At 41.1% G+C, this 22,340-nt stretch overlaps 3 protein-coding genes across 4 annotated transcripts; 1 reads left to right on the top strand and 2 right to left on the bottom strand.

Annotated features, from left to right (window-relative positions):
- Window positions 1–86: 86 nt before the first annotated feature.
- Window positions 87–5,426, bottom strand: dxo (decapping exoribonuclease). Of its 2 annotated transcripts, none has more exons than XM_083779343.1 (7): window positions 5,290–5,426; window positions 3,599–4,051; window positions 3,022–3,248; window positions 2,615–2,834; window positions 1,398–1,533; window positions 1,112–1,206; window positions 87–632 (listed from the first exon to the last, which is right to left on the bottom strand). In XM_083779343.1, the coding sequence occupies exons 2-7, from the start codon at window positions 4,036–4,038 to the stop codon at window positions 494–496; spliced, it is 1,257 nt and encodes a 418-aa protein (XP_083635469.1). In that variant the 5' UTR covers window positions 4,039–4,051; window positions 5,290–5,426; the 3' UTR covers window positions 87–493. The 2 variants fall into 2 exon arrangements, with proteins under 2 accessions (XP_083635469.1, XP_083635470.1); XM_083779344.1 differs by having other exon boundaries at window positions 5,230–5,315.
- Window positions 5,427–5,466: 40 nt separating this feature from the next.
- LOC310868869 (inactive serine/threonine-protein kinase 19) lies at window positions 5,467–12,943 on the top strand. Its single transcript, XM_083779345.1, has 7 exons — window positions 5,467–5,527; window positions 9,507–10,221; window positions 10,506–10,648; window positions 10,968–11,203; window positions 11,942–12,039; window positions 12,169–12,316; window positions 12,655–12,943. The coding sequence occupies exons 2-7, from the start codon at window positions 10,125–10,127 to the stop codon at window positions 12,698–12,700; spliced, it is 768 nt and encodes a 255-aa protein (XP_083635471.1). The 5' UTR covers window positions 5,467–5,527; window positions 9,507–10,124; the 3' UTR covers window positions 12,701–12,943.
- Window positions 12,944–16,157: 3,214 nt separating this feature from the next.
- Window positions 16,158–21,879, bottom strand: LOC310869187 (ras-related C3 botulinum toxin substrate 1-like). The gene is made up of 6 exons (XM_083779796.1): window positions 21,517–21,879; window positions 20,236–20,307; window positions 19,323–19,440; window positions 19,005–19,067; window positions 18,202–18,361; window positions 16,158–17,865 (listed from the first exon to the last, which is right to left on the bottom strand). Exons 1-6 carry the CDS (start codon window positions 21,549–21,551, stop codon window positions 17,735–17,737), a joined length of 579 nt encoding a protein of 192 aa, XP_083635922.1. The 5' UTR covers window positions 21,552–21,879; the 3' UTR covers window positions 16,158–17,734.
- Between the last annotated feature and the right edge of the window lie 461 nt (window positions 21,880–22,340).

Below are 22,340 nucleotides of genomic sequence, written 5' to 3' on the forward strand. Positions count from 1 at the left end.
TTCAATAGCTAAAGTAACATAATGCTTTAAACACCAAAAGGGGTTCTCATTTTATCGCCTAGCCCTTGAAATAGTCTAGGACAAGGTTCAATTCCAAAAAACATGTATTTACTGTACATAGTACCCAACTAAAAGGTACAACTGAAAAGATATATACAAAAAAACAAGTTGAGTTTACAAACATGAGATATGCAGGAGCATTATTCTATTTAAAATGTTGAACCTTAAAATATGCATAATTTTTGGGGATGGTCAATAGCATGAAAATCATCCAAACCTGACACAACCAGATAAATTCATGCTTGTTTGTGCCTGTCCGTTATCAAATGTATGCAAAAATGGCTGCACAGAATGACAAAACCTTTGAGACAGGAATTTGTTTTTGTGGAAAAAGCAGATCTACAGATGTGTTATGAACTTGGAGATCGGCTATTTTAGACACATCAAGTTGAAGTGGTATAGTACTAGGTAGAGCCCCATATGACAAGACAGGTTATTGATGATTTGAGTCTTGACTGTTGGTGCTGCTCATGGCCTCTACAAACCAGTGTGGAAGGAAAGAGTACTGGGAGTGTCTGTGGACTGAGTAGGTCACATCTCTATGCGGCTCCCAAGAAAACAGGTACACAACACTGTAGGGAATAGACCGGCAAAGGAGAACATTATATGTTCAGCATATTTGACCAAGTTGCATTTTACAATAAAATCCATTGGTAAATGGTGCATTTATATAGCGCCTTTATCCAAGGCGATTTACATAGATTGTGCATTACATTCACCCATTTACACACACCGGTGGCGGAGGAAACCATGCAAGGCACCAACCTGCACATCAGGAGCAATTAGGGGTTCAGAGTCTTGCTCAAGGAAACTTCGACACTAAAGGTGGTTGCACACTGGACGCGTTTTTCGGAAAACCGATGGAGAAACGCCGTTAAAAATCCGAAAAACGCGCTCAGTGTGTGGGGGCCTTAACTCTGGGGAGCCTGGGTTCGAACTGGGAACCTTGCGGTTCCTATCCGGTCACTCTACCCCTGAGCCACTGCCACCATTAATTAGTAAATCTGGCAGTTTTATTATTGTATTACAGTATTACATTTACTGTCATTACCTGGGATTATCTTCCCTGACCACACTCTTCACGAAAGACAGGAAATCGCAGCAGAAGTTCATACATACTGTTGGCCTCCAGCAGTTGTTCTCATTCTAAAAAATAAGATGGACCACAGTTCATTTATAAACTAATGTCTGTTAATATCACAGGTTTACTCATAATAACTAACATGTATCATAACAGACTGTGTGTTAAACGTTTGTTAATTCTCTGTAACGGGAAGATACTTTCCCAATAACCTTAAGCTTTTGGTGTGGCATTTGTTGAAATTCTTGTACCGTACCTTGATAAGATGGGATATTTTGGAAATGTGAAACGTCTCAAGTGCCACAACTACTCCATCATGATCCCGGAATCCGGCTACAACACGAGGTACTCCGGGGAGGAAGGACTGGGCCCACCACTTAAGCAGTTTAAACCTGTGAATCACAAAGACACCAAAATAATAATAACACATTCAGAGCACAAAGGATTAAATTGTCAAATACAATTTTAGATATATAGCAGGTACAGCTATACCTCCATCATGGGATCAAGCCCTTGATGGAGGATAAAGATAAATAGCAGGTGCTCTTTTCTAGAGTGTCTTAATGTCTTTTCAGGCGTGAAGCGACTGACGCGTCTTGGTAATTAATTTTCAATGAGAGGCAGGCGATTGACGCAAGTGGGCACGGTCCCGTGAAATTGATGCGCGCATGCTCCGGTGCTTGTTTGTGCACGCACAAGCGGGCAACAAGGGTTGGATTGTATTCAGCTTTTTTCACACTACATGTCTGCACATGAGACCGCTTTGGTGCTTACAAAACAAAATCACACCCATGTGAAGTGAGTGGTGCAACTCCGTGTGGGGGTCCCCGGAAGTTCCAGACGATTCCGGCAAGCCACCCCACGTCCGAAACGGTTGAGAAATGACAGTTACCATGTGGGGGTCCCTCTACTGTACTGTACTGTCACTGCACTGTACTGGCACACCCGAAATCATATACAGTTAATATGTGCGTGTGCGTGTGTGTTTGTGTGTGTGTTAGTTTGTGCACAGGTGGTGAAAAACAACCATGCTATTTTCGTGCTCATACCCAAGCAGGGAGTAAAGGAGTGGTTGCACCACTCAAAAAATGGAAGCACTTCCATAACATAACGCATACATACACAGAGGATCAAATAAAGACCTACAGTGAAGCTTATTCCCATTGTGGTCTTCTAATTAAGTGTGATAGTAAACTTCAAACCTAGCATCTGTCTAAACAACATGCGGACGGTATTTAAATAACATACTTAGCCTCTGTGGATAAACTAAGGTGTATATTTAATTAAACTACTAATATGAAATACAATCATTGATCTACAATCGTAGATCTAGAGATTACTTGTGGCTCCAAAAAATTAAATGTGCAGTGAAATGTTGTGCGGAAATATTTCACTGCACATACAGTACAATATAATATACTGTATAATAAAAACAATGTATAATACACCTGTGGAATACAACAAGTTTAATACCTGTGGAAGTTACTGCGCTGTTTGGGAGTAGAGATCTCTGCCGAGGTCTTCAGCTCAATGTAGCAGGCAGGAGGAGCTGGAGCTTTGGGGTCTTTGTCGCGACAGTCCACCTCACCAGAAAACAACAGTCTGTGATCTGCTAATCGGGTCTGGACCACAGTGCAAAAGGCTTCGTTGGTGTTTACCACCCCGCCTGGCTCCGGGAAACTGTGGCTGTCATCTACAAATGGGCAAAGGTCAGTTAGTATTACCATACCATCAGGTCATCTGATTATGTGCTTTGGGTGTGTTTTCTCCAACTTTCTCATCAGCTGACAGAACAACTGAACAACTAATATAACCTAGAATCATAGTATCATCACAGAAGCACACAGTATACAACAGATCATTTGTATACGGTTACCTACCTGCACATGTGTACTGCTCAAACTTGTATCCCCAGTACATCATCTCCTCATGTTTCTCCGTGCGATTATCCCTTTCCCTGCGTGCAGCCTCGGTCTCCACCTCACTAATGTACAGGGTGCCCCCGAACCTTGTGACTGCCAGCAGCCAGCCCTCCCGTGTTTCATAGGGTGTGGTCAGCACTTTGGTCAGGTGGCCACGCCATGTCACAAAGTCAACCCCTAATGTACTGGGAGGAGTAGAGGTTAATAAAAGAACACGCTCAGCAGACAACACAGTTCCACCTAGTCTACTTTATGTGGGTTTTTCTGTAGGCCTACAGATAATTCAGGCTATAATAACAAAATGTATACATATTACTATGTCAAATATCTTACACAACATTTTAGCGGCTTAAGCACTATCAACTTCTTTATATGACACAAATTTGCCTATCTATAAGCTCAAAACACATTTCATCGTGGCACGTTGCGACCTTGTTGATCAACCTTGTTGAAGCAATCCTGTATTTTTTTTATTTTTTTTAAGAAATTGATTTGCCTCAAAATATGGACACCAGGTTATGTGGTGAATGCTTACCATGAGGATGAGGATGTAGGCTGCTTTGACTGAAGCTTGGACCTGTTAGCTTGGATCCACCGCAACATGTGGTCCAGCTTCTCCTTTATCCCATCATCACGTTTTATAAATCGGTCCTTGTAGCCATCTCGAAGGTCAAAATTAGGACTCCTTTGCGGTTCAACATAGTACCTTAGTTTCCTTGCATCATTGAAAAATCTGCGTTCAGAGTCCAAGGAGAAACTCCCGACTTCAACAGGCTGTTTGTAAACAGGAAAGTCTCGTTCATAGAGCTCCTTTTTGGTGCTCAAAGTTGGCGATGATGATGTGGAAGGTGCAGGAGAAGGGTGGTTTGGCCTCAAGCGTTTATTTTCATGTTGGCTTCTTTCAGAGTCTGTATGTCTTTTGTAAATTGACTGCTGGCCGGAGTTTGGATACTGGGGTCTGTGACGTTGGTCCATGGTTAATGGAGACCTAAAGAGAATTAAGAAAATAATCTGTGAGTCTATCTGCCCCACTGAATACGTCATGCTTTTTTAAATTAATGTTAAATGATTGACTTATTCTGTTTGCATCATTCTGATTAGTCAGTCGTGGATACGTTCACTGTCAATGTAAAAGGCAAAGTAGATCACAAGCCTAAAAAGGGTGTCCATTGTCCAGCCCTGATTTAGACCCTGGGTCTACAAACACAAATCCCTACTATCCAAGAAATGGGAGGTCACACAGGTCACTCACAAACCTGTGAGTCGCACCAAGTCTTTCCTATAAGAACATACAAGCTTTACTATTTTAATGTAGCCTACTTTTATTGTTTGGTGGTGCATGATCTCTTAAATTAATTTTCTAAACTTTAAGAGAAGAGATTTTAATGTTATTAGAGCAGTCATCTGTAAAAAGCATCTTAAAGATGTAATGCCGTAACATTTTTTCATGTGTTTATGAGGTGACAGTACTTCATTAGACCCCTTGGTGTGGTGTGGTTGTTATGTGCAATGATGTCTTCCTTTTGTATTTAGGGTTTCTTCCTGGAGGCTGAAACCTTGACAGTCAAACGTGCCAATGAAAATATCATCCCCTGATTCCCCTCCCCCTTTACCATAAAACAACAGCTGTGGCTTCAGTTTGGTGGATCACCACCCACGGACCCACCAGGCAAACTTAATGAACTGGTGGGCATTTCCACATAAAAACGACATTTTAACAAATACTGTACAATATTTTGAAATAGTCCTTATATAATCATACCTGGTGATCATGTTTTATGGTGGGGAAAAAACGCGGCACTCCATCTTTAATGCATACAATTTCGATAGCATGTTGTTTAGAGTAGACAGACGCTAGGTTTTATGTTGGTAATCTAGTTTATATGAAACTTTTCATTTAAGCACTAAATTGTTCTCTATTTATCCTGACGTTTGTTCGCCAGTGTTCATTATTTTCTTACTATGATTTCCGGTGGAAAATGCTTAAATGTAGTAGGCTAGGCTATACTATAGCATCATGCTAGCTAAGCGTCAGCTGCAGGGAAGAAAATGTAAACAAACTTTAATTGTTGCTAGTGTAGCGTTGAAGCACATCCGTGATCACCGGACAGTAAGAGACATTTTATGCGAGGTTGAGTGAATGGTTTCTTAAATTAAAAGACTCACTGGATACCAGCAGGATAGCAGTTAGCTTAGCTAGATAGCTATTAGCGTAGCTGTTGTTACCTTCTTTTTTGTCTTTTTAAATTCCCGGAAGGCTGTTGTACGTCTCAGAAGCGTATGCTGCCCTCCATAGGGAAGATCTTTTTTGTCTTGATGATAGGGACTGTCACTGACCTGAAGAGGACCAGCGTAACGTCAATATTACTCGTCTGGGAAATAAACACATCTAGAATGTTATTTGTTGAGATAACTGCACAGACAGTGATTGATGATGAAACCTGTGTAGTAGTACCTCTACTTTGTCACAAGATGGGCACTGTCTATGTCTAGTGAGCTAATCTAGTGAGCTAATTTAAGACTTCCGGTAGACGATCTCTTCAAAATAAGAGTACCCTCTAGAGTATTGAAAAAAAGTTTAATTTGCACATTAAAACTACAAATTAAGCATTTAAATGATGCTATAAGACACACATTATGTTTCTGTTTAAAAATAAGTAATTAAATAATAATAATAATAAAGTTATCTAAATGGATAAATGCTATTCACTGGAGTGCATGGACTTTATAAAGTGGACACTGGACAAAAGACGGCTCCGCGAGGCAACTATCTGGACATACCCACGCGTTCGGGGAGATGTCCTCTACCACACCCCACTCTCCGCTAAGCGGGAGAGGTGTAAAATTCACAGCAGCAGACCTTCTACTGAGGTCAACGCTCACAAAAGTACCGTTTCCGGACCCAGAATGGACACTGGACAAAAGACGGCTCCGCGAGGCAACTATCTGGACATACCCACGCGTTCGGGGAGATGTCCTCTACCACACCCCACTCTCCGCTAAGCGGGAGAGGTGTAAAATTCACAGCAGCAGACCTTCTACTGGGGTCAATGCTCAAAAAAGTACCGTTTCCGGACCCAGAATGGACACTGGACAAAAGACTGCACCGCGAGGCAACTATCTGGACATACCCACGCGTTCGGGAGATGTCCTCTACCACACCCCACTCTCCGCTAAGCGGGAGAGGTGTAAAATTCACAGCAGCAGCCCTTCTACTGGGGTCAATGCTCACAAAAGTACCGTTTCCGGACCCAGAATGGACACTGGACAAAAGACGGCTCTGCGAGGCAACTATCTGGACATACCCACGCGTTCGGGGAGATGTCCTCTACCACACCCCACTCTCCGCTAAGCGGGAGACGTGTAAAATTCACAGCAGCAGACCTTCTACTGGGGTTAATGCTCAAAAAAGTACCGTTTCCGGACCCAGAATGGACACTGGACAAAAGACGGCTCCGCGAGGCAACTATCTGGACATACCCACGCGTTCGGGGAGATGTCCTCTACCACACCCCACTCTCCGCTAAGCGGGAGAGGTGTGAAATTCACAGCAGCAGACCTTCTACTGGGGTCAATGCTCACAAAAGTACCGTTTCCGGAACCAGAATGGACACTGGACAAAAGACGGCTCCGCGAGGCAACTATCTGGACATACCCACGCGTTCAGGGAGATGTCCTCTACCACACCCCACTCTCCGCTAAGCTCTCCGAAATTCACAGCAGCAGACCTTCTACTGGGGTCAATGCTCAAAAAAGTGCTGTGCCTTGGGGCATTGACATGAAATCACTGGCCTATAACATGCATGCATTTGCAAAGTAATACTAATTATTTTAGTAATTACTGGTGTTTGAACACTAATGTCTGCATGAATGACAATGGTAATGTCATTCACTATGTAGATGGACCATTAACAGTAATAGTTCATTTTTACAGTGCTGTGTTTATACATTCCTGTTGTCCTGTCCTGTACTCCTCCAAACCCTCTTTCTGGCTGGGCGGTGCCCAGGTATAGATGAGGTGACAACAATCGATCGTTATATATATAGTGGCCCTCTCCATAGCATTACATTTTTAAAAGAATAAAAGAATACAGACAAGGCTTTGAAAGTTAGAAAAAAATACCTTTTAATTAATCATTCAATCAATCAATTCAATGGAAAGAAAAAGGCAGAAGAAGAAAAAATCACTCTGCTAAATAATGATCATCACAAACTCCCAGACAGTCCATATGGAACCAGGCTCCACAGAGGTCACATGCAATCATAGCTTTATTTCGGTCATTTGGCGCTTGGCAAATGCAATAGACAGCCCTTTTACTTGGCATGACCCACTCATTAGCATCTAGTGGATGTTTGGCACACCTTCTGTTCACACGCATTTTCATGGGTGTAGCAGATGTGTTAACTTCAATCTTGTCAGCTTCATCATCACTCTGTTTCTTATCTGTGGTCAAGGCATCGCCAATAACTGGACATTCACTAATTCCATCCACATCCTCTATGTGTAGCTGTTACCAATATCAACTGAACAAGCACTTGCAACATGAGCAGTTACATTGTGTGTTTGTACAAGAGTGTCTTGGTGTCCTTCATCTAACAGAGGCCTTTCACACCACCTCTATTTTGCTGCCAAATGGTTTGGAGCTTTCTAACAGAATATCTCACTCTGTTTTGTGTACTAATTGGCCAACCAAGTTTTTCTGCAACGTCTTTCCAGAAGCTGCTATTTAATTCGTTATGTTGTTTTTGCACTGCATGTATTGCTGTAGTCTTTTGTCTTTTGTCCAGTGTCCATTCTGGGTCCGGAAACGGTACTTTTTTGAGCATTGACCCCAGTAGAAGGTCTGCTGCTGTGAATTTTACACCTCTCCCGCTTAGCGGAGAGTGGGGTGTGGTAGAGGACATCTCCCCGAACGCGTGGGTATGTCCAGATAGTTGCCTCGCGGAGGCCTCTTTGTCTAGTGTCCATTCTGGGTCTGGAAACGGTACTTTTGTGAGCGTTGACCTCAGTAGAAGGTCTGCTGCTGTGAATTTTACACCTCTCCCGCTTAGCGGAGAGTGGGGTGTGGTAGAGGACATCTCCCCGAACGCGTGGGTATGTCCAGATAGTTGCCTCGCAGAGCCGTCTTTTGTCCAGTGTCCATTCTGAGTCCGGAAACGGTACTTTTTTGAGCATTGACCCCAGTAGAAGGTCTGCTGCTGTGAATTTTACACCTCTTCTGCTTAGCGGAGAGTGGGGGGTGGTAGAGGACATCTCCCCGAACGCGTGGGTATGTCCAGATAGTTGCCTCGCGGAGGCCTCTTTGTCTAGTGTCCATTCTGGGTCTGGAAACGGTACTTTTGTGAGCGTTGACCTCAGTAGAAGGTCTGCTGCTGTGAATTTTACACCTCTCCCGCTTAGCGGAGAGTGGGGTGTGGTAGAGGACATCTCCCCGAACGCGTGGGTATGTCCAGATAGTTGCCTCGCGGAGCCGTCTTTTGTCCAGTGTCCATTCTGGGTCCGGAAACGGTACTTTTTTGAGCATTGACCCCAGTAGAAGGTCTGCTGCTGTGAATTTTACACCTCTCCCCCTTAGCGGAGAGTGGGGTGTGGTAGAGGACATCTCCCCGAACGCGTGGGTATGTCCAGATAGTTGCCTCGCGGAGGCCTCTTTGTCTAGTGTCCATTCTGGGTCTGGAAACGGTACTTTTGTGAGCGTTGACCTCAGTAGAAGGTCTGCTGCTGTGAATTTTACACCTCTCCCGCTTAGCGGAGAGTGGGGTGTGGTAGAGGACATCTCCCCGAACGCGTGGGTATGTCCAGATAGTTGCCTCGCGGAGCCGTCTTTTGTCCAGTGTCCATTCTGGGTCCGGAAACGGTACTTTTTTGAGCATTGACCCCAGTAGAAGGTCTGCTGCTGTGAATTTTACACCTCTTCTGCTTAGCGGATAGTGGGGTGTGGTAGAGGACATCTCCCCGAACGCGTGGGTATGTCCAGATAGTTGCCTCGTGGAGGCCTCTTTGTCTAGTGTCCATTCTGGGTCTGGAAACGGTACTTTTGTGAGCGTTGACCTCAGTAGAAGGTCTGCTGCTGTGAATTTTACACCTCTCCCGCTTAGCGGAGAGTGGGGTGTGGTAGAGGACATCTCCCCGAACGCGTGGGTATGTCCAGATAGTTGCCTCGCGGAGCCGTCTTTTGTCCAGTGTCCACTTTATAAAGTCCATGCACTCCAGTGAATAGCATTTATCCATTTAGATAACTTTTTTATGTTATTTAATTACTTATTTTTACACAGAAACATAATGTGTGTCTTTACCATAACTGTAATGTAATAATAATACAAATAATGTAATGTAATAATTATTTAATTAACGAATTAAATAACCTTATTTTTTTCTGAAGGCAACCGGATGTCTTAAATTAGCTAGCTCTCAGACAGGAAGTTCTAAATTAGCTCATAAGACGGAGCCCTGGGGGCACTTTCCTAACATCCGCTTCGTTCGCCTGCACTCAAAAGTATTTCGAAAAAGTCCCCAGACCATTGTAGTAGCAGCTGATTTTGGGACGCAGCTATATGTGCTTCTTCGTTAATGTTTACTAGTACAAATTATGATTGAACAGACTGAATTGAACAGCAAAACAATCCATGAACCCCCAGTTCAAGGCACTAAGCTCCAGGCCCGTAGGTGGCAGTAGCAACAACCCGCCCCCGACCAGCTGGCTGGTTACAAAAGGAGAAATTTAAATCCACAATCATAGCTCAGGGCTCAGTCAGTCAGTGTCGCTGAAGCTGGTGTGTAGTCGTGGACGTGGTTAGTCAAGTGATCACTGTTGTATAACAACACAAATAAAATATAGGCGTTTTGCTATGCTAATATGAATAGTTACTATTCTCCTTTTTAGTTTTACAACATCAGGTTTATGTAATTGGAAAGAGAACGTCTAAGCTAAAACACGTTTTGTAGCTAACAGCTAAAGTTAGCTGTTGGCTTTAAAAGATAGATACTAGTTAAATAGTATTTTTTGTTGTATCTAAACTAAGTAGCCCATGGTGCAACTCCTAAATACAGCCCATCAGGTATGAATAGGAAAAGGAGTCTGATTTCGGACACTTTTAAAGTGAAGAAAAGAAGAACTGGTACCGAGAAGTTTGGAGCTGGAAAGGATGATGGCGATGGTAAGTGTGGTGTTGTTATTGTTATTTTTTTTTAGATAAAATGCAATTACATTTTTCACTGAAGGAGATATTGACCACCTGCTAAAAATATCCAAAATGTTCAACTTGAATGACATGCTCCAATATAGCTAAGCCTAGGGTAACCCCTGGCAGTATGTTCCCTCAGCACTACGCTCATTACAGAGAATGAGCGTAGTGCTGAGGGAACATACTGGGGCTGCCTAGGGATGCCTGTTTTGTAAATTGTCATTAATATTAACACATCCACTTTCATGTCTATCAAGGACCCGTTGACATCAGGGCGAGTCTGCAGTACCTCATGACCCTGTTCCCTCGGAAGATGTTCAATGACACTTTGCCTCAAATGGTGCTGAAGCATCAGCTCTACAGCATTCACAATGACAAGACTGCTGTGGACAGGCAGCTGGTGAGTACTCCTACTATTGTCATTCTCAACCATAATCTTAATTTCAGGGACCTCCAGTTGGACATGCATGATTGATTAGATTAGACCACTGACCGCCATTTGATAAGATTTTTTTTTAAACTCTGGACAATAATATACACAGCAACTTCGGCAAGGTCCTTGGAGGTCCCTAGACTTCACATTGAATCCTACTACACAGTAACACGCTCTCAATGTTAAAGCTGCAGTCTGTAAATGTCATGCCCTACCCAAGATTGGCCAAGGTAGATATTGGATTATTACTCTAAATGTGAAAGTCTTCTCTGACGTTTCTCCACAGAGTGAACTGCGGGAGCAGGGAGAGCTGCTGATGTTCCAGCTAGGCTTTGATTCGGATGCTTTTGGACTGGTGTTCACGTCGGACTATAAGGCCAAAGTCTTGGCAGGAGAGGAGGGGAAGGGGACACAAGAGACAGTGGAGAAGTTCCTGGAGAAAGCTGTATCATCTTGTACTAACCTGAGCTTCAACAAAGACAAGATGCTCAAGGAGTTCCTCTTCACAGACTCTGAGATAACGTATGAAAGCAGACTTTGAGCCTGTCCCCATGAGTCATGACACTGTAGAAGTGTCAAATTTAAAAATAAGATATCCATTTATTGGGGGAAAAAGGACAGTGGATCTCTGACATCATATTGATGATATGCCGGTATGCTCGAATATGGGGAAAGCTTGTTCTGTTTGATTTTAAGGCATTGTTAAGCAAAACTAGCTCTTACAGAGCCATGGCGTAATGAAAAAAACATGCATTCTTATTCAGCTTTTTGAGCTATAGTGTAGATTTGTGTCCTAACACAAACATCGACAATGAATGGAGTATTTACATACATATGTGTCTGAGCAAATCTGTATTTTTGTCTTACACAAAGATTACATTCCCATTGACAATGACTGGAGAATTTACGTCATGTGTCTGAGCAAATCGACATGTTACGTCATGATGATGTACAATGATGAGAGCGTCAATGACATCATTGACGACAGTCATCTCCCCATTTGGATCAGTTTTCACCCTGATTCTAGCCCCACTTCCATTGTCGTAAAATTAAAGTCATTTTTTAAATAATATAAAACATGAATGAAAATGTGTGGAATTACTAAATTGGCCTAGTGGCAGTCTGCACAAGAGATTTGACCCTGATCGATCCAGCGGTTTGTCAAATTAGCTCTGGAGTCTGGACAGACACACACACCCTCTTATAGATCATGGCTATACCGTTGTGTCATGTGTCATAAGTTATGTTCCCATGTCACAGGCAACTGGTGAAGTCAGGAGTCCTGACTGTGAGAGATGCCGGCAGCTGGTGGCTGTCCATTCCAAACTCTGGAAAATTTACCAAGTACTTCATACAGGGTGGGTGTAATGAGTAATTAATGCCTGCAGAGCATTTTGTCAAAAGAAGTGCCAAACACGGCTTGATTTCTCCCATTCCGATTGGTTCCACTGCCTTGCTAATTGAGTGTTTGTTTGTTTCACCATTAGGTCGTAAAGCAGTGCTTGGTATGATTAAGAAGTCCAAATATAGTGAAGTCTTAAAAACAGACCTGGAGGAGAGACGCACACCCACGCAGGTCAAATTCCACATGAAATACCACGTCCATGACATTGTTGGTGCAGAGCTCGTAGAAAGGTAATTCGGTTGATTAACCACTTTGTTTTCTTAATTCTTATACCTTTACTGCTCATAGTATTGATGATCTATTGTGATCTATTGTATGTTATTGTATGTCTTGAAGAATTTGAATCCACAGGACCACAATGAAAACAAGTCCCTCAGGCTTTTTGTGTTATCCTTTTAGCATTATTGTATACAAACTGTTAAAGTATTAAATCAACCTGGCTGGTGTCACTAATAGTCCCTTAGTTTACATTTATTTTCTTATTTTTTGTGTGTGTGATTCTAAATAGCAGTATTATACACTCATATTTGATGATTAATGAGCTTATGAAATAATTTTGTCTTGCCAGTATACCTACAACTTCTGGCCTGCTGCTGCGGTTCACTGATTCCTGAAATATGTCAAGACTTTACCTAAAGTGCCACTGAAAACATAAAATGCATTTTGTGCACAGAAATAGTTTAACGTTTGTATTTATTAGATTGGGCTTATGTCCGTTTTTTGTTTGTTTGCCATCTGAATATTATTGAAACCTTGTGGGTTTATGAATTGCCAAATGTATCATGACCATTGTCATGTTTGACTTATACAGTATGTACTAAAATTGACTTGTGGAGTTGGCTGTTTTGTGGTTAATTGTCTATTGTCCATCTACACTCTACACTGCTTGAAAGTATTCCTATTACAACAAGTGAAAGGTTAGAATTTACTGTACTCAACTGGTATTTTACCTCCCTTTTTTATGTGTAAACTTTACATTGAAGATCTGTTTATATTTGGTCCTTACCCCCATTCATGTTGAACAGCTGTGGAAACACAGGAAGCAAGCTTGCTTGGCTTATAATTCTGCCATGTGAAAACCATGGTACCATTTATGTTAAAAGGACTGTACTACAAGCCAATGTAGCTGTAATACATTTTCATAAGCAAGAGGGATTATAATATATTTGATAGAGATTGAAAGAAATGAAACAGAATGCAACATGAAAAGACAGAAGTATCAGTGGGGTTGTTTTGCATTAAGCTTTACAACTCATCAGCTAAGAAGACTTTGCGGGTTCGAGTCCCTATCCCAACGACCTTTGCTGTGTATCTTCCCCCCCATGTCTCTCCCCCTTTCCTGTCAAACTACTATAGTCTATCAATAAAGAGAAAAAGCCTCCCAAAAAAATTATATATATATAGTAATGACAATTCATTGTTGTAGTTCATGTTACTCAGGTCTACATCTAATGGCAACCGCATTGAAGTAAATTAAATGGTGGTTTCCATATTTTGGATGGTAAAGATTCACTGGGAAATCTTGTTGGAAGCTTATGCATGGTCTAGTTGAAAAGGATAAATTTCCAATCAAAATGTATTTTTTGAAGAAGCATGAAGGACTTGGTGTGGCATGGTCCGATCTGCAAGGCTGAGCAGAAAGAAGCCTAATTAGTGTGGTTGCCCGAATGGGCAACCAGACTCTTGTAACTGTGACACTTTATTATTATTATTATTATTTTTTTTCCACTGGAGTAGTCTTTATTTTGACGCTTTATACCTCCCACACTGTACGCTGTACGCACTTGAGCCATATGTCAAATTGACCGGAAAAATCGGGAATCGTGTGCGTGTATTTTGTTAAGAGAAATGTTGTATAGTTTAATTGATATGAATTTATTAGTGAATTAAATTTCCCCATTGACATGAATGGGAAAAGGCAAAAATTCACATAAAAGTATTTGTTCCTCGGAGACTGTAATCACTATAGTTACAAAACTGTTAGGGATATTTCTTAATTATCACTAAAATTAATTAAAATTATAATTTTATAGGTCGGCCTCATGGTGGCGCTATAACAGCCCACTTTACCTTTTGGCTTATAACTCTTGAACCGTAGGTCGTAAAATCAAAATTATTTTTTCCCTGGATTCCTTGGGTCATGACGCATCTCCCCATATAGGCCACGCCCATTTCCGCCATGATAGATTTTCCGCCATTTTGAATTTTGTCCAAAACACACTTTTTGCTTTTCCTCCTACAGATTTCGTTCAAATCTCACAGAAATCGGCACACGTGATCTCTGGACCCATCCAATTAAAACTGAGCCGCAGAATTTTGAAAGTGCGTATCGTTCGGCCGTAATCGTCTTCCGAAGTTAGTAGGAGGGGCCTATATCACAAAAATGCCATAAATCATGAACGGAATGTCCAATCCATCCCAAATTTCAATCACATGTCCGGGGTGGTTCAATCAACCAAGTTCTAAAAGCAATTCCATTTTCATCCATAGGGGGCGCCGCAAATGCGAGAAATGTAACCGTTTGTCGCAAAAACATGAATTTCGGGGGTTAAATCCCCTCCGAATGACTTACGCATGATCTAAGGTGTGACTTGAAATTGTAATTGGCTGGCAATACTAGTGGGAGGGGCATATGTAAGCCACTGCGGCAACCACACTCTGCAATTTTTTAAAATTGCGAATTTTCTAGTTTATTAGTGTGGTTGCCCGAATGGGCAACCAGACTCTTGTAACTGTGACACTTTATTATTTCACTGGAGTAGTCTTTATTTTGACGCTTTATACCTCCCACACTGTACGCTGTACGCACTTGAGCCATATGTCAAATTGACCGGAAAAATTGGGAATCGTGTGCTTGTATTTTGTTAAGAGAAATGTTGTATAGTTTAATTGATATGAATTTATTAGTGAATTAAATTTCCCCATTGACATGAATGGGAAAAGGCAAAAATTCACATTCAAGTATTTGTTCCTCGGAGACTGTAATCACTATAGTTACAAAACTTTTAGGGATAATTCAACATTATCCCTAAAATTATTTAACCCTAAAATTTTATCGGTCGGCCTCATGGTGGCGCTATAACAGCCCACTTTACCTTTTGGCTTATAACTCTTGAACCGTAGGTCGTAAAATAAAAATAAAAAATTCCCTGGATTCCTTGGGTCATGACGCATCTCCCCATATAGGCCACGCCCATTTCCGCCATGATAGATTTTCCGCCATTTTGAATTTTGTCCAAAACACACTTTTTGCTTTTCCTCCTACAGATTTTGTCCAAATCTCACAGAAATCGGCACACGTGATCTCTGGACCCATCCAATTAAAACTGAACTGCAGAATTTTGAAAGTGCGTATCGTTCGGCCGTAATCGTCTTCCGAAGTTAGTAGGAGGGGCCTATATCACAAAAAATGCCATAAATCACGAACGGAATGTCCAATCCATCCCAAATTTGAATCACATGTCCGGGGTGGTTCAATCAACCAAGTTCTAAAAGCAATTCCATTTTCATCCATAGGGGGCACCGCAAATGCGAGAAATGTAACCGTTTGTCGCAAAAACATGAATTTCGGGGGTTAAATCCCCTCCGAATTACTTACGCATGACCTAAGGCGTGACTTGAAATTGTAATTGGCTGGCAATACTAGTGGGAGGGGCATATGTAAGCCACTGCGGCAACCACACTCTGCAATTTTTTTAAATTGCGAATTTTCTAGTTCAAAATGTTATACTTGTTATACTATATTCCTCATATTCCACATTCATTAAAGTGAAATATTGCAAACCTTTTTTTTAACCCATTAAGACTTTACCATCTTATTAAATCAAACTTTTTTGTAATTTACTATTTAACATTTTTTCAGTCCCAGAGACTAGATGGCAAACGCTGATGAAGGCTGGCTAGCTGAAACATTTGTGTTGGTCCCAGTGAAGCAAATAAATGTATAACTAGGACATTGTTGGGTGCTGGCTTCTTCCTCTTTCGTGAGTGATACGGTTTGGCCGTAAACCTTTGTGTTGTGTGAACTGTGGTTTCTCTACCTTCACATTTTATAACACGATAACAAACATGATAGTAATTTTAATTTAAATTTATTGGCTTTTTCAAAAAAGTGACAATAGCTTTCCATAAAACTAAAGGGTCACAACATTGGCTTGAACTGAAGCACTACTTGATGTCGGAATACAATACAGTTTAATAACATCATGTGCTTTACCCCTGATCTAGTAGTTCAAATACATTTGAAAATATGCAAAAAAATATATATATAACTGTAGCGTTTCTAATCTTAGTCTTCAGTATATGTTGCACATACATGCTATCGGCATTAATTACAAAAAGCTAGGCTTGTAGGGAGATTAAGGTAGCATTAAGAGGTAATAAACAGTATATTCATAGTGTTAGTTTGACAATACAGTGAGTGATGTGTAACTTCTGTGAAGAGAAACAATGATACAAAATAGTCAATATGATTATAACAAAGGATGAGTATGCTGTACACTACACTAACTTGACAGTAGCTTTGTTACTGTTATTCTCAGGTATAAATGCTCTAGCGACATTGCTTAGCCAGTAGTGATGCTACAAAAGTCAAAATGTGCCAATCACAAATAAAGAATGTGCCGCACAAAAGATGTCTGATAAATGCCCAAAGACCATTGAAAGGTGTTCGACTTTGATGCACAAAAACCCAAACAAGTCAGGTCCAAAGGGAAGCAAACCCATGAAATACTGTATCATTGTGTTTTAAAGAGTAATTAATAGCATTATTGGCAACAGCAGACTTATTCCCAGCCCTTATTTTCAGCATTGACAACATAAACAGAATTGTGTCCCAATATGAGCCTTGTTCACTTTACATACAGTAAATGAACTCGACCACACAAATCACTGTAGTTATAGAAACCAATGAGAGCACTGCCGATAAAAATATTACTATGGTACATTAAGAGCAATTTGAGGCAAATAGAACTTCACAGATGTTTACTTCAAGCTCCTTCGTTCATAAAGTCATTACACATGTGGCTACCCTCACTAATGTCAATTATGATCCATACCATAATCATGCAGCTGAATGAAGTAAATGAACTGCTAAATGCAGTCCATTACGCAAAACTGTTGGCTGTATTTTAAAAAGGTGCAGATGTTGAGACAATACAACGAAGGTTTCCTTGTCTGCTGAAATACAGCATGTAATTATCTGCAGAATGTATTTGGCAACATTTCTCTCCACTCAACACAAGCCTCCGAGACTGTAAACAAACAAGATAGATTACCGGTGGAAGGACAAGAAGTTACAAAACATTCCACGGTCCATTTTACAAAAGTTCCCATACATTTTTAGAAGGCCTCAGGAATTTCATAGTTTGTGTGTATATGTAATTGTATATGGTTGGTATAAGGAAATCACTAAGGCCTATCATAATTGAAACACTTCTCGTAGCCCTAACCATGTTAAAACATTTTTTTTAAGAAACCGTTGATACAACTTCTATCTATTACTACATCATTACGGAAGGAAAGAGTCTGAAGCATGTTGCTTTTGTATAACTGTGTGGTATGTATTCGTGTTTTTTTTTCTCCTGTGTCCCTCTCTCCCCTCATCACTAGCGGTCATGTTCCCTCCCCATATCCTTTCCTGTGACGTCTTAGAGGAGGGAGCACTTCCTCCTCTTCTTCTTGACGGGCGGGGGGCAGAGGACAGCCCGGATGGCCTCGTCAAACACAGTTTTAAGGCCACGCTGAGTCAGAGCTGAGCACTCCAGGTACTTTACGGCACCTGGAGGAACAAGGGAGAACAATTTCCAGTTCAGTTAATTATCTGTACTTAGGCTAGTGGTTTTCATAGGACCATTATTTATCATTTGTCATTTGAGCCACAGACCACCATTTGATGAGATTTTGCCTCCCAGACCCAAAACTAAAGAATATGTTATTAACGTGGTACCATAAGACAGGGGTTCTAAAAAACCCAAAACAATTACATTAATTATTATTATATTTTCATTTCATCATTTGTATTAGATGTTAGGCATATCAGTGTCATTTCAACTTATTCGGAATGGCAAAAATACAATTACATAAGAGAACGAAGTAATATGAACAGTCGTCATACCGATCTCTTTTGCCATGGCAAGGCCCTGAGGATATGTGATGGGAGAGAGTTTCTTCTCCTTCAACTTTTCAATGGTGTCCTTGTCATCTCTTAGATCCAACTTGGTTCCCACTAGGATGATAGGGGTATTGGGACAGTGGTGCCTCACCTCTGGATACCACTGCACAGAGATCACAGTCAGGATTTGAACAGAGCTATTCCAAGGCTATTTGTGTTATCAAAATAAACACCACATAAGCGGAAATTGCAGAAATCCAACAGAAATTTATTTTAACTCTAGTCATAAATAGGGCTTGGGTAGTATGGCGGTAAGCCGGTAATATATCACTGTTTACAGACAGTATAGAGGGATTGAGCGATACCTCAATGAAAAAAATAATATATATAAGGAGCACGGTGGCGCAGTAAGCAGCCTGCTCACTCCTCATGCATTGAAGGAAGCATGAGCTCAGTCTTCTGGCTCTCCCCAGGTTGGCAGAGGGAGCTTAGGCAAGCTTTGGGTTACAAAATCGTGGGATAAAATATGAAATACAAAAATAGTCGTTATGAACTTGTTACCACGGTATGCCTTACACAACCACGGTATGGCGGTATTACGTTTATTGCACCCAGCCCTAGTCATGAATATTGCGTAATAGAAAAATGGGTTCAAACAGCACTTTGAATGTTTGTGTTTAACCTTTGGCAAGACTGGCACTTTGTCTGATTAAACTTTATTAATTTTCATAATGTGTTCACAATTCACATACAAACAATATAGATTTTTTTTGTATCTTAATACCTCACCAAGCAGATAGACTCACCTTGGCACGGACATTTTCAAATGAGGCAGGACTCACGAGGGAAAAACAGATGAGGAACACATCCTGGTGAGACACACATGTGACAATCAGAACCCATGCCAAAATCACTTAATTCTCAGACTAGCGACAGACTGTGTTGTTCATTATATGCAGAGTAGTGTGACATTTTCTTTCGTTAAGTTAATTATTCCATTCTCACTACAAATGCCACTCTGTCCCATATGGTTCTTGCGTATATTTTACATCAAAATCTGCCCTTACTGGCAAAGAACGGTGTGATGGGTGAAATATGATATGTTGCCATCTATTTTACTGTACCGTCTGTGGATAAGAAAGTGGGCGAAGTCTGTCATAGTCTTCCTGTCCCGCTGTATCCCAAAGGCCCAAGTTCACTGGCTTACCATCCACCATCACATTGGCAGAGTAGTTGTCAAAGCTGCCAGAAAGTGATAAATGTCATCATTAAATTAAATTTCACATCAATGGAAAAGGTATTTTATTAGTGGAGATAGGTTAATGTGGCAACTTAAGTGCACATTAACACAAGCCCAATGTTATTCCTACAATGTAGGCTAAATCTATCCCAAGTTCAGAATGACATTTGGGTTTTTTCCCCCGGCACCTATTCGGTTTTCTTGAAATCTTGCCTATTTTAATAATTATGTTTATCAACCACTTTCCATGCAAACAGAGCGATACAGCTCGGAGACAGGCGCTACTGGACGCTGATATGGTACAAGATTTCCTCATAAGATCCAAAAGCATTCATTTCTCCATTGGTTTCCATAATCAGAGTTGCATCATCCACATAACTTAGGCTGTAGTACTCGAGAACGCTTTTAGTCTGGGGTCTCAACTAGGCTGCGCAATATCATTTAAATTATACTGTGTACTGTATAGGGTATCAATAATTGCCATCTGTTATAGTACACATTGTATTTTACTTAAACACAATAACTTGGTCATGGACCCACATGGGATTCAAATCTACAGTCTTGACTTAGTCATATCACTATAAAATTTACCAGATTTTTACAACCACATTTCCATTACTAAACCAAAACAATTGAAGATAAACTGACTTCATTTTTGTCAGCAAGCTTATCTATTGTAAATGTTAGGCATTAGGCAAACAAGGTGTGACTGCAAAATGTCTTAGTGGTGCAGGTGGGGTTAATGGCTTCAAGGTTTGACAAGTATTTTAGCTTCCTCCAAGGAGTGTCATACTCACACTGTGGGGATATACTCCCCGGGGAAGGCATTGGTGGTGTAGCTGATGAGCAGGCAGGTCTTACCCACAGCGCTGGAAGAAAAAATAAATTATGTCAGTCTTATTTTAGCAACAATGGCATTATCTATCAAATAACAAGCACTTTGTTTCATTTCTGTGCTCAAATTCACAATGCTCTCCTCTCTACAGTCACTCAAGTACCACTACCTCTTCCATTATAGTCGAATTATGGCACTCGTGAATTCAGACATTTGTAGTAGAGTACAGACTACAGTAGTTATTTTATTGACACCTTTTGTGTACACTTCTGAAATCAAAAGATTTTGTAAAGGCACGTGCACACAAACAACACAGCCAGTGTTGAAAATCAAACTACCATAAGTTCCAGTGTCAATAAGAACCATAATTTTGTGTCCGTTTATAATGAAATCGTAGCCATCAGCAGCATTATTTGCCAAGAATAAGATGCAAAATAATAACTGTTACTTTCCCATCAATGACTCTTGTGCTGTGGTATCCACCACACCCAGAACAGGAGGTTGTCACCTCCCACATATTAGAAGCAAAACAGCTGGAGCTCATTCTTGACCCCGTTTTACTATCATTATTTGTGAGCCCGGAGCTAAAACCCTCTGACATCACCAACGGACGAGCGATTATGGAATAATATAGACATATGATAGTAACGGCACCACAGAGACAAAGCTGAACTTTGCAAACTGCAACGACGGACAAATAAGGCATTAAGACCATCTGGCTGTTTAAGAAGGATAGCCGAGATACAGTATTGTCCAATTACCATCCAGTATTAATCTTACAGAGGATTTAAATGGGATAAGTGAGAGATTTCCCAACAACTCAGAACCTTCCACCCATGACTCATTTCAGATTCAATAAGTATCACAGCCTCCACCCTAATGGTTTGCTATCAAGTGTGTGTCGTGTGATTGCAGATAACAGCGCGTGAATGTTATGTTCTTGCTTTTAAAGGCTGTTAAAGTGATGCAATTTTCTGAGCTAAACCTAGTTGCTATATTGTTTGCCGTTACCCAGTTAGTTATGAGGCATTAGTGGCGATTATTTACCGAAACTCTCACTGTGTAAATAATATGTAAAGTCATCAAAATATTAACGATATCGACTCTTATGGAGGTACTTTGATCAAACCTGTAAGTATTATTTGACTTTTCCATATCAGCCAGAGCCATGTTATGTTTATATTTATCCGACAACAAAGGGAGGAAGAGGCACAAATCACAACTTTCAATTCGGTCAACTTACCCGTCCCCGACCACTACACACTTTATGGCCTGCATGTTAGCTTAGCTGCTAAGTTAGCTCGGTACTCGGCTAACGTTTAGCTCACAAGTCCTTTCTCTTTGTCCGAGCTTCGCTCCCCTCGCCGGGTGAAACGTCCCGATGAGACTCGGAGAGAGAAAGAGAGAGCTCGCCGGTTTATGCTACGAAAGATGTCCAAGTAAACGTGGCCTGTCGAGCGCGTTCAGTAACTTATCCAATAGTTTGTTTTGTTTTTAAGAGGAGTTTACTTATGAATTCCCTCGTCGCAACATTCCCATGCTTCCCGTGTTTAAAGCTACGGAGCGAAAACAGCGAGCGAGCGGCCACCACCCCTGAGGAGGAAGGGAAAACAGTATGACGACTGACGAGCCGACACGGGCTGCATCCGGGTTATCGCCAAAAAGAACAGATCTACAAGCTAACCACGCGTAGCAATGCCAGGGCTTTGCGACGCGTTGATAGTTTGAAGATCTGTGCTTTCTGACGAGTGACACAATCTAGCTGTATGGGATACGCCCACTCAAACTTTTTAGACAGTGTACCCTCTTAATACTCTATGCAGTGTACAGTACTGTAACAGTCCAAATAATTCATTTTACATGGTCAATTATATCATATATTCTAAATTGGACCCGAATTATTCCTCCCTCTGGATTAGGCAACATAAACGACGGTGTTGCTTTTTTCCTTTATTTCTTTTCGAGCCACCTACGTCACGCTCACTACGCGAATGTTTTTATACAAAATTACCTTTAATTATCTGACGCCGTTATTTTGCTCGGCTTATTTTGGTTTTATATCAACGT

Source organism: Protomyctophum parallelum (genome assembly GCF_964188405.1).
Source record: "Protomyctophum parallelum genome assembly, chromosome: 13".
Classification (NCBI taxonomy): domain Eukaryota; kingdom Metazoa; phylum Chordata; class Actinopteri; order Myctophiformes; family Myctophidae; genus Protomyctophum; species Protomyctophum parallelum.